This window comes from Buteo buteo, chromosome 23 (assembly GCF_964188355.1).
Source record: "Buteo buteo chromosome 23, bButBut1.hap1.1, whole genome shotgun sequence".
Lineage (NCBI taxonomy): Eukaryota > Metazoa > Chordata > Aves > Accipitriformes > Accipitridae > Buteo > Buteo buteo.
Window position 1 is genome coordinate 21,326,495 of NC_134193.1, and position 12,114 is coordinate 21,338,608.

General features: G+C 41.1%; 1 protein-coding gene across 5 annotated transcripts in view; it reads left to right on the plus strand.

Moving 5' to 3' along the window:
• Positions 1-12,114, plus strand: part of DAB2IP (DAB2 interacting protein) — a 165,863-nt gene that overhangs the window by 16,537 nt on the left and 137,212 nt on the right. For all 5 annotated transcript variants that reach the window (XM_075056067.1, XM_075056066.1, XM_075056065.1 and 2 more), the window contains exon 2: positions 5,887-5,990. In XM_075056067.1, the coding sequence (XP_074912168.1) occupies positions 5,922-5,990 (69 nt within the window). In that variant the 5' untranslated portion in view covers positions 5,887-5,921. The remainder of the gene's footprint in view (positions 1-5,886; positions 5,991-12,114) is intronic.

Genomic DNA, 12,114 nt, shown 5'->3' on the forward strand with positions numbered 1-12,114 from the left:
GAGAAGTTGCAACAAAGAAGGCAGTGATGTTGAGTGGGTTAAACAAGAGCTTGGGTGCCAGGAGTTCCTCACAGTCTGTTCTGCTGATGTCCTGGAAGCCTTGGGGGGACTGCTACGCTGCTCTGCTACTATTCTGCAGCATGAAGAACAGGCATGGAAAAGTGTAGTAAGGCTTAATTATTCTGGCAATTCAAATGCCTTGAATTAGTTAACAAATCAAATGTGTTTATTACTGTACAGAAACAGTTTCAGAAATATTCATAAGCCCTAGGTCCTAAATTAATGTGCAGTGTTTACAGTGCTATGTGTCCTGTTGGCAGAGAACTCAGTGGGATACTTTCAACTTAAAAAAAATCCTGGTGCAGTACACACCAAGCAGCATTTTGGACCCAGCTATGTGTGGTAACCCGGGAGAGGTTTCAGGGGGTTGATAATGTCAAGGAAGTTTCTCTTTGAAGATCTTATCCTGCACTGGGGAAAACCCAAAACATTGCAGCCTTCTCTAAATATTTGGAACAGCAGGAAGCACTTTTGTTTGTTTCTTCTTGCTTCTGTGATTGTGTAAGGTGAACGTGCCCCAGCCCAGCGTCAGACTGTGGCAGACATTGAGCAGTGCTGCTTATGGGGAGATTAAGTACATGTTCCTGAAAAAGAACTGGGAGGGACCACAGCAGCACGGTTCGACAACACGCAGGGTGAAAGTAAAACAGCGTTGAGTAGAAATGGCCAGTTATCATTGGGCAAGCTTAGAAAAGTACAGGAAAAATGCTGTCAACAATGAGGAGAAAATTAGATGAGGAATTTCCATCAGAATGGCCACAGTCCTCCTCAGAGTGACTTATGAACCTTTTCCAGTCCAATTTTGAGATTTTTAAGAGCTTCCAAAGGGCCAGGTAATATACTTAGGTGGGCCTGCCTGATTCAGCTGTCCAACAGTAATTTAGACAGCTTCATATTGCTCATCTGTATATATATCCCATCCTTTATTTGGGTATTGCATTGTGGGCTGGTGGAAATTGCGGGGAATCAGAAAGCAATCCCTTTCTGTGGGCATCTGTTTCTGCCCACTGGCATCTCTGCTGCTGGGTAATGTGGCTTTCCTCACTACACCCAAGGAATCCATTTTCAGATCCAGTATGCCTGCACTATAATCCTCATTTAATAGACTGTTACTTCAGTGATTTTCAAGCCTCTGTGTCATAAAAGAAAGATTTGGAGGTTTTAAGTTCATAACAAGTTGAGGACTTTGGGAGAGCAAATAGTGCCCTGAGATACTGTGTGTCTAAGTCCTCAGATCAAATCTGATGTAGAGCAAATAAATGGACAAATGAAGGTATAATCCTGGAATTTCTATGAGCTAAGGGATAGTATTAAGCTAACAGAGAAATTCACTGTCTAGTGAGGATGTTATCTCATAATACTAAGTGCTTCTGGAAATGTCATTCCGTGGTTAGCTGCCTGCAGTAATACTGTTCCTCATTCTGGAATGCTTTATCCTGGGATACAAAATGGATGGCAGACATTCATTAATGAAACCTTGCAGTGTTCCCATGGGATTTTCAAGGTTTTTATCAATTGTGGATCTGATGAGAAGCATTAAAATGTCCAAGGGTCACACTGTGGGTCTGTAACAGAGGTCAGTGGAGGATCCTGGACTCTTTGTGCTATTGAGAGGTGTCACAGAACTGCCGCAGAGTCTGTCCAGCCAGAAACGGAGCGGGAGTTCGGGAGAGGAGGGAGATGCGTTAGAGGTTGCGAAGAGAAGGCTGAAGTCAGATATTGAATCTGATCTCTTGTAACTTGCTTGTCTTATGCACAAGTGGGCAAATTTGTCAGAAATCACAGAAAATAAGGCTGGAAGGGATTTTGGGAGATCATCTGGTATCCGTCTGCCCCAGGAGAACGGAGGAAAGGAAGCTCATTGTACCTGAACCTTGCCTGACAGCCCATGGAAAGGTTTAAGATAGGCTTGAACATACATTTATGTGTGTCTGTGTTAAGAGAAGACTTCTTCCAATGGCTAATCTAAATATCTTCTGCTGTAAATTAAGACATTTCTTTTTCAGCCTCTAGTGGCTATGGAGAGGGTTTTTATTATTGCCTTACAGCGACCTTTTATGCGGTGGCTGGCTGCTGCGGTGTTACTCTGGGCTTGCTTTAGCAGACATCGCAAATGCCAGTCTCTAGGCAGAGTAACCCGGCCTAAGCCTTTTCCTCTAACCCTGAAGAAATAAAAAGGGCAGTTCAAGCCTTTATGTATTCATACTGTTCGCTATGTAAAACTGTTCTGCTGTACATGCCTGGTAGTTAGGAGTTACTAATTTACCTGTAAGCTATTTTTACTTCCCTTTAAAACAAACAGCTCACCCCCACCCCCACCCCAAACACCCACACCCAACCCTCTTTCTCGTTATTTCTGCTTTCTTATAAAGAGTTTTGTAATGTATCTCTCCTGGAAACCCTCCCCTCTCCAGTGATACCCACACTGCTTAAACTAAGCTAGAATGGAGATTTGACTCCAAACACTTTATGAACCATAAGCTTAAGAATAATAGGAAGCTTTAGGTCCTAAACCACCTCTGTATTTTGGTCTGGGTCAAACCGATGTGTTTTGCTGGCCCTGCCTTGGATATATTTTAATGATGAAGTAAGAATTTAAGAGTACAGTTCAGAGCAATCAGACCCAGGTATTAATCAACACCAGCTCATAACACACTCTCCCTTTCTCTGAAGAGGTCTGACCTGTGTGGTTGAAAGAGGAAACAGTTTGACAGATTACCAAAAGTGAGACAATTGTGCACTTTGGTCTGACAAACCACTATGGTGCAAGTCAACAGTGCTGTTACACCTCTGTGGAACAGCAAGGACTTTCCCTCTGTGCTGAAGGTGAGAGGTGTGTTGGGGCTGGGGAGCACAGCTCTGTGCCTGTGCCGCCGGCCTCTGGGGGAAATAATTTCTTGCAGCTGCTTTTCACGTAATCTCATCGTTCCTGTTTTCCCACCATGTATATGAGAAATGCTTTGAACAACGTTTATTTTTCTGGTCATTAAGAAAATGCAAAGCAGCTTCTTAAGTTGTCTTGTCATCTTGAACTCACTTTCAAAATGCTGTAATCAAGTAGTTTCTTTATGACAGTCCAAAAAAAGAAGGCTGCTGTTCAGAGGAACAGGGCAGGATCCTCAGTGTGAAATGAGATGACACCAAAGGACTTGGTTGCCTCCTTGAGATTCAAAGTGCAGCATTCTGCAAAGAAAGTGGCCAAGACATTAGAAGGCTTGTCTGGAAGTTGTGAAAGCAATGAATTGGCTGATTTTGGCTGACTGGCTCTCATACAGGTTACGTGGCCACTGGCGAGGAATTATGGGCAGGATTTGCAACCAAGGAAGGTGATGCTAAACAGGCACTTCACCCAGTCCATGGGTGGAATGTCACAATCTGTCCTTCTGGAATAGTTTAAGATACATCTCAGGAATTGTTGAGTGGAATTGCAGGTATTAGTTGTTTCTTACAGATCCCGGGTGACTGCAGTCTTTGGCAAGGGGAGAACCTTGCTAAGGGGACAGCCCTCCTTGCTAAGACCTGATGGCAGCAAATTGCAGATTGCAGAGGCTGAGAATTGGCAAACAAACCACCTCTAAGTTACACTAGTTATGAGAACATTGTTGTCTGAGACATTCTGAAGTATAGGTTGTTCCATCTTTAGATTTCTTTGCATACTAATTTGTAGAAGCCTCCCTCTAGCAGCGTCTACCATCTGATTTCCTTTTGCAGCAGGTATTCTTCTTCAGGCCACCTCACATTCCCAACCAAGAATCCTAGCAATGATGTAATACTCATTGGCACACCTGTTGCCTGTGAAATTGTGTATTAGAAGGAGTTCCCCCAATGTTTATTTCAGCTCCATTTTTAAAATTTATTTTTATGCTCATAATTTTTAAAAAAAGAAAAACAACTGTGTGAAAAATCTGCTTTTCAGTGTCATTCTGAAAGTATTGTTGATTTGCTGTTGTCTTTGCTTGGATTTCATATTTTTTAGTAACTAACTCAGTGTTACATATCCAGACTGTCTTTCAAAAGTTATAAGGATTTCTATAGATCAGAAGGGTTTGTTGATAAGGTGACATGAAGGACAGAAAATATTTGTGGAAAAGAAGCCTACAGAAAGGGAGATATTCAGTTAACAAAAGTCCAACCCAGTGGATGTGGATAAATAAAAGAGTAGAGAAGATTCTGATGCCTGGGAGAATAAGAAGTATGAGTTTCATTCATCTTCTCCAAAGCTTATACTATTCTGTATTCAGGAGACCATGATTTGATGGCAGTGGACAATATTTTGATATGTATTAGTGTGTGGCAAAAAAAAAAAAAAAAGTCACAAGAAGACAGTTTTTGACAAAAGCCTTTCCCCAGCTTGTACCTTACCAATGTATTTATATGCCACCTGATATTTGTTTAATTTTTGTACCTATTTTGAGAATTTTTAAACAGTTTTGGGTTGATTTTGAACGTAAAAATTCTTCATGTCCCCAAAAGTCTGGCTGTGAGTGAAAATTGTGGAGTTCCCACTCTTGGATGTGGTCAGTGTCACTGCAGGGCAGGGACCAGCAAAAGAGAAGCACTCAGCTCAGAAGAATCCCATGTGCTTACTTTCAAAGGAGCAGCAAAGTAACTGGTGTTTGAAAATGAACTACTCCTCACTACTAGGAGACTTACTCAGTCCTTTGTTTCATACTCCGGACACTTTATAGGGGCTTAAACTCTGCTCATAAACATGATTGAGCTGTTACTTGTAACCTGCTTGCCTTGCTGTAGAGATCTATATAAAGACATTTTCTTAACCTGCAAAGCCACACGCAGATCTCTGACCCATGTAGATTCATACAGAAGACTGTGCAGGAGCCTCCTCGGCTCCTGGAGAGCCGCAGCTCTGTTCAAGGAGGAGGAGGAGGATTCTTCTGCCCTTGTCTCCTGTGTCCACTCCTGAGAACACTGTAGTCCGGACACCTGAATTTTTTTCTTGAATTTATCACTGACTGCCTATATGATCATGACCACAGGCCTTGCCCATTTTCTAGACTTCCTGAAGAACAGAATGGAGATGACACAGCTCTGCCTTTTGGGTGATGGAAATGCTTGGCTAATAAGGGCTCTGGAATGGTTTGAGAAGGGAAGATTATTACAAGGTCTGAGCACCATTGAATGGCAGCTTGGAAATAGGTCTGTTTTTATGAGCTCCGTGGTGCTTTCAAAGAGGGTTTGTGAGCTGAGGAAACACCACCTCATAATGCTGTTGCTGACCTTACCTAATACCTTTCTAAATCTTCTCAGTGTTAGGCATATTTGTTAATTTAGCCTTTTCAACCTCCTCCCTTCCTCACCAGCAGGGAAAGAGGTAAGTATTCCTATCCACATTTTATACCTTAGCAAATGCAGGATTTAATAATTTTTTCCTAGTTAGAAAGCAAATTGCTAGAGGAATTAGAGAGGGAACTTAAGCATCCTGTGCCTGTAACCCCATTAGCAGTTTCCCTTAGGAGTATGAAGTCCACAAGTGCATGGATCTGTACTTTGCATATAATTCTCACTCAGCTCAATACATTTTCTGTTTACCCATCTGCAGACTGGAAATAATGATAATGCCAACCTGTCAGGCATTATCTGAAGCTTACAGTTGTATAAAAAATGCTAATTGTTGAAGGTGAAAGTCTTGCTGATTGAACATTGTTCTAGGCGGCTGTGGGAAACACGAGCGGGATGGTTGTGTTGGCTCATTTGCAAGGGCATCTCAAAGGAAGAAGCCACATTTTGCACGGCCTGCTGACGTTCCTGGACTGTTCCTGTGCTTCTGTGTTTGTAAATGTCCTTTGTTTTCTGTACCATCCACAGAGTCCCCCCCTGAGAGGTGTGGGCAGAGGCGCAGCATGCCCAGCGGGGTCACTGAGAAGAACCCCACCATGGAGCCTGCCGCCACGACGCCCTTTCGGGTCACGGTAAGTGTCTCTCCCCATCTTAATGATTGTTATGGCATCTTAATGATCGTTACGGGGTTTTGCCAGAAGGGAGAGGAACTTGCTCATCCTGAGAGAAGAGGTGGTGTACGTGAAAGTAGTTGATTACTTATTTTTAAGCAAATGTGTTGCTAAATACTGTTAGCAACAAGCAACTCTAAAATATTTCTTGGTAGAGCAACAAGGTTTGAATATGAATATGGAGCAGGTTTGGGTAAGTTGTTTCACTTGGGAGACGTTCCTGGTGAATCCTAGGGCAGTGCAGTGTATTCGTAGATATATTTACTGGTCTGCAACTGTACATTACGTCCTCATACTCCGACAGACAGAAAATCCCCTGTAGAAGAACCTGTCATTAACTAACAGGAAACCTGCCAAGCTGGTGATTCCACAGAGCCTAGAGGAGCTCCAGCAGGAGCCTAGAGGAGCTATTCACTGTTTTCCATTTCTTCAATCCTTTTGCTTTGAGATGCTCTGCTAATAACACTGTTTTGTTGTGGTAGCAGTATGTAAAGAATGAGAAGTCATTTGGGAGTGGAGCAGAGCAGCACCACTAACATGAATAACAGTGATACCAAAATCAAACAGCACAAGCAGTGTCTTGTTGCTCCACGGGGGAGGTCACTGCTGTGTCCATTTTACAGAAGGGAGCCAAAGACCCAAAGAAGTCAGGGCTAGTGGTCGACTGAGAGATCTGTCGGTGCTGAGCCCCAGCTCTGTGATGCTGCAGATAGATGACAGAGTAATTGCCAACAGTTTCAGTGCAGTATGAGGAAGTGTGATGAGTCTAATCTCAGGACTCCCCTCTCCCTACCCTCTCCCCACTCCTACAAGGTCAGCTGTTTGGGCTGGCTCATAGCTTTGGAAGATAGTCCCTGTCATGCCTTGGAGATCAGTTCTGGAGTGAGTTAAAAGTCTTTGTTTCTTCTTTAGTTGGAATGTGCACAGGGGTATTTATCCCTGCCTCCCTGCTGATATGTCATCTCTAACATCCTGCAGGTATTAGATAGACTTCTAGAGTGGATCACAGTAATTTTTACCACAAGGGTTTTGTTATCTAAGGAATGATATCAAATCCAAGTAATTATTTAATGTAAGAGTACGCTCCACTGACAAATAAAAGCACAATGGTGTGATCAAAATAAGTATTTTTTTGAAAGTGGGCAATAAACATGCAACTGAGAGTAGCTGGTTTTGGTTTTTTTTTTTCCTAATGTATCACCAGCCTGGATACATCTATACTTAATGCAATAGTCTTGGGAGGCTGGAGCTTTGTAATCAGCTGAAGTTACTAAGGTCTTTTGGGTAAATTTAGGGTAACCTCCAGTAATAGTGAGAGAGAAATCTATTTAGAGATTTAAAAAAAATAAGTACAAGCATAAAGTATAAACAACTGGAGATGGATATACCCAGTATGAGCAATAGCCAAGGCAATCAGAAGGTTATATTTTCAAGAGGAAAACGTCTGCTATATGTGGATAAGAAGTTTGCACACAGGTATTTTTATTCAGAGAAGAGGCAAATGGCCTTGGAGCTGGTGTGCTTGATATATGTTTATAGGTTTTTCTCTGCAGGCCACACCTACTTTACAGGCTCACCTACTTCATAACAAACCTAGATAGGTAGAACCAGAATTTCAAAGGAAACACAATGGTGCAATCTAAAAAAAATCTGAGCACACCCAGTTCACCTGAGAACATTTGCACTGATGAATGAATCATTGATAGCAGTTTGTCTAAGTAGTTTATTTTAGTTCTATAAATTCTAAATTTGTGAATGCATAACATTCTCTGTGGAGCTATATCCTGTAGCCATGATATGCAAACACATGCTGAATATATGAGAGTGTGTTTTTTGGTACTGCCCTATTCGCTAAATGAAATGGGCAGAAGTGATGAAAACAGTGAGTGGATGGCAGGAGATGAGTTGTTTTGAAGGAGTGTGGCAAATAATGAAGACAAACAGAAAAACAATGGAATATGAGATGTCTTTAAGCATTTACTGTAGGGGGATGTTTGGTTTTCTTTTTCTGGAGTTGATGAAAGTTACTCTGCTAAGAGCTCCCTGTTCTAACAGGTCAAAACAGAGAGGGATCATCTTTTGGTCTGATTCCTCTTGTGGTATCGCCTTTTTGCTAAGTAAGGTGCATTTTGTTTCAATGCCAAGAGGGAAACTAATTTTTTTCTCTAACCCCTTGTTCCACAAGCCATATACCCTCTATCTGAATTGATTGTCAGTTACAAATGCTCTAAAACTCTGAGCATGGCAGACAGAAATACAGTGAGGCTAACTGAATAGGCATGCTTTTGCTTTGTGCCTTTCATTTATCAGAATCTATCTCAGTAAATGAGTATCTTTGAACCTTAAACAATATACTACTTGTTGATGAAAATGGCAAAAATTATGGGAAAACCTGGATTCTTCGCAAGACAGAGGATTTGTGAGTATTTTTCTTAGTGTACTTGTAGTCAGTGAAAATAAAATGCTGTTTATTCCTTTTCCAATGGCATATATCCTGCTTCATGTTTCTAGAGAAGTTATCTTTAAGCAGGTTAGCTGTTGTTAGTGAAACAGCCTATGTGGGATGTGGTTGCTTCCTCTGACTGGCTGTGTTATTCAGTATGGATTAAATAAGGGTAGTCATCACATGGATAATACATAGTATTTGTCTTCTCTGAGTTACAATCCACTATCATCTCATTTCTGTTCCTGCTCAGCCCTCCGAATGTTATTGCCATTAATATGAATGGCTTCATTACATACAGTTTTTATGGCTTCCCAGATTTCAGCAGATGTCTGACTGAAGAAATATATTCTCCCTCACCTTCCTTCATTAACCAGAGGAACATTAGCAGTCAGTCCACTCCAGCCACTGGGAATAGTAATTAGTGCTTTAGTTTAGTGGTAATGCGATTATTGCTTTTGAGCCTGCTGCTGTAGGTTTCGATGTTGTAAGCTTTTCATATTTTACAGCTGATTGTTCTTCCCTGACATCTCCATCCTTCTGCTGTTTTGTCTCCAAGGGACTAGTAAGCTCAGGAGCCATTGCATTCAGCTATTTTGACAGTGTTGACTCCCAGTTGCTTCCTTTCATTTGAAAACTAAAGCAAACTAGGGTGGAAGTGCTCCCTTCCCATACAGAAGTTTGCCAGGCAAGTTACAGTTAATTGGGCATTATGGCTTTTGTAGCATTTGGAACTTTGGAAACAATGGCTCATGCTAGTTTTTCTGAGTTACAGAATATAACCTTGAAAACCAAGTCTTAAATTTCTACATCTTAATATGTGAACTAGCTGTTCTTGCTCCTTATAGAAAAAGAAATTTTTAATAGAGCTTCCTCAGCATGAAAAAATCTTCCCTAGTCCTAGTTACTTCATGTTGAAAAATGATTATTTTCCATGTAAACCCACCTCACTTAACTTCTGTGCTATCAGAGCTTTGTATGATCTGATGCAGTCTAATGAATTCAAGTCTTTAATCCAAGTGACCGCTCATCTGAGGTCCCTGATTCTGAACCTGCTCTAGGCACCAACTTCAGTATTCAGTTTTCAGTCTGTCTGATTGGAAAACCAGGAATGTATTTCACATCACCAGCTATACAGTGCTTTGTGTGGACTAGAAGAAATATTTCTGACTGCTGCATCAATGCCTAGAAACAGTAGATTTGGTGCATGTCAGTATAAAATACAAGCAGGGAAATTCTGGTCCTAATGAATTTATTATGTCTGATACACTCATGGAAGAGACTGACTGTCCTCACACACATTGCAGGAGACATCTTTAGAGTTAAACGGTCTTGTTGGAACCCTTCCTATTTGTCATGATTCTTCCCCTTGAGTGAAGAGACCTAATTAACAGTGCTTCAAGAAGAGTCAGTATCTAAGGATAGAAAGACAGAAGTCTTGACTTAGCATGAGATGTCAGTTAAAATGTTGCCCTCGTAGGTAGTGACCTAGAGTTGTCTCCACTGAGAATGGGTAATTGGCAGCAGCTGATGATGCTCAGGAGCTGTAGACAGCAATGTAACCAAGGGCAAACGCTGGACTCTTCTCCGTGCCCAAGGGGAGATGAGTAAAGCCTTGCTGTTGACTGACATTTACCTTTTAGGAGAATACAGAGAAGCATTCAGCCTCCCTGCATTGAATCCAGATAGCTTGAGGTGTGAGATGAGTTAAACCTGAAATTTGCGTTGTATTTTATGAAACACAGGGACCAGAAGATGAGAAACTATGCTGGGTACTAATTAAATCCTCTTGCTCTGCCCGCCTTGCAGGGAAATCATGAGCAAGGGTGGGATTGCCGAGACTTGCTGTGTGATGACTTCTCTCCCATCTCATTAGAGTACTGCCATCTATTGGCTGCTTTTATTAGAGCCTGATTTATTTAATTCTCTGTGCAAATATCCCAGGCCAAGGAAAAGTCCAAATTGCCAAAGAACCTGTGCAAAAGAGTTGGACTAAGCGATTGGATCAAGAAACCAGAATGATTTCTTGCTGTTAGTCTACCTCACTGACTGTGCAAGGAGCCTCATTCCAAATAGAGTGAATTAATATGTGTAGTCTGAATATTCTTAAAACGGTTTGAAAATGGCTCTCTGCCTTTCTTACAGAGCTGTGTCTGAGGAAGCATCTGCTTACTCTCTCTTACCCCAAAATGCCAGATAGAGTTCAGTATTTTCTTCTCTCCAGACTTTTAATCCTCAGCTCTAGTATCAATCCTTTGCTTTCCAGGATCTCAGAAAACACTTCTGTGCTTCTTCTGGTTGAAGCCACACTGGCTACAAAAAAAAACCCAACAAAACAAAGCCAAACCAAAACACACTGCAGCTATAAGCTACATGATCAGGCTGTCCATCCATGGAATTGTGTAAATTGGATTGGAAGGGAAACAATTCTCAGAGAAGCTTCAAAGGCCAAACCCAGTGGTGTAAACACACTCCTGGCCAGCTCATTGTCAGTCATGAAGATGAGTATCATCTCCTCGCTTTCTCATGTTCCTTCATTGTCTGCTTGTTGTCTGTTGTTCTGCACTTTGAGTGTGATGTCTTGGAGCAGAAGCTGTCCTTTGTGGTTCATTTGTCATTGCTCTGCCTGTCAGGCCCTTTAATAATGAAGCATTTGTAGTCACAAAGAAATATGAAATCTTTTTAGGTTTTAGTTCTTCTTCTGCTTGTAATGTTAACTTGTTTTCCAGCAGTTTGTCTGCCTGTTTGGGTTGGGTACACAGCTGAATTTACAGTGTTACATTATAAGCTACTCTTATGGCATTCCTCCATCTATCCTGTTTTTAATCCTTGATAAATGAAGTATTAAATACTAATGGCATATCAGTAAATGGAAACTCCTGGAGAGATGAAAGTGAGTAACCGTTCTACCATTCCTCTTCACTGAACATAATCTGAAATAATGGGATCCTAGTTCAAGCTGCTGTGGACAATATATTGAAGGATTTTTTTCCCAAGTTTTTGCCTGTGCATAATATACACTATTTTCCATTTTATTTTATTTGTGGTTTTTTTTCAAAAGCAGTCATGTAAATTATATTATAATAGTTTGACTTTGGAGAATTTATCTTCCTGTATTATGTGAAGAGCTGAGTGGTGCTTCCCTCAGTATGATCACCCCGTCTTTAATTGAAATGTAATTGTTTACTAAACCATTCCAACTAGAAGGGAAAATTACTATCATTTTGGTCTGTGGCTGCATACATTAAAGTACCCCTTTTACGGGGACTGAATTTGAGGAGAATAGGAACATTACCACATGATATATAAACAGAAAGCTATTATCATTAAACTGTCAACTGCAATTGAATTTGGATAACCAGTGTTAGTGGCAGCAAGAAATATGTAAATTACTTTGAGAATGTATCTGTCAATTCAGTCACCCTTTCTGTAACAGGACATGCTTGGAAGCTTTGGGTTTCTGAGCATTTTAGGGATTGGAAAAAACCCGAGGTAATTTTGAGCATTTGCAGTTATTTCTAGTCTCACTGGTACTGTTTTGCAAAAATTAGGCATGCTAACCTGACCGTCAGATTCTTTTTGTCGGGTACAACAACAGCATGCAGACTTTGTACTCTTACAGCATCTTTTGTTGATGGATTT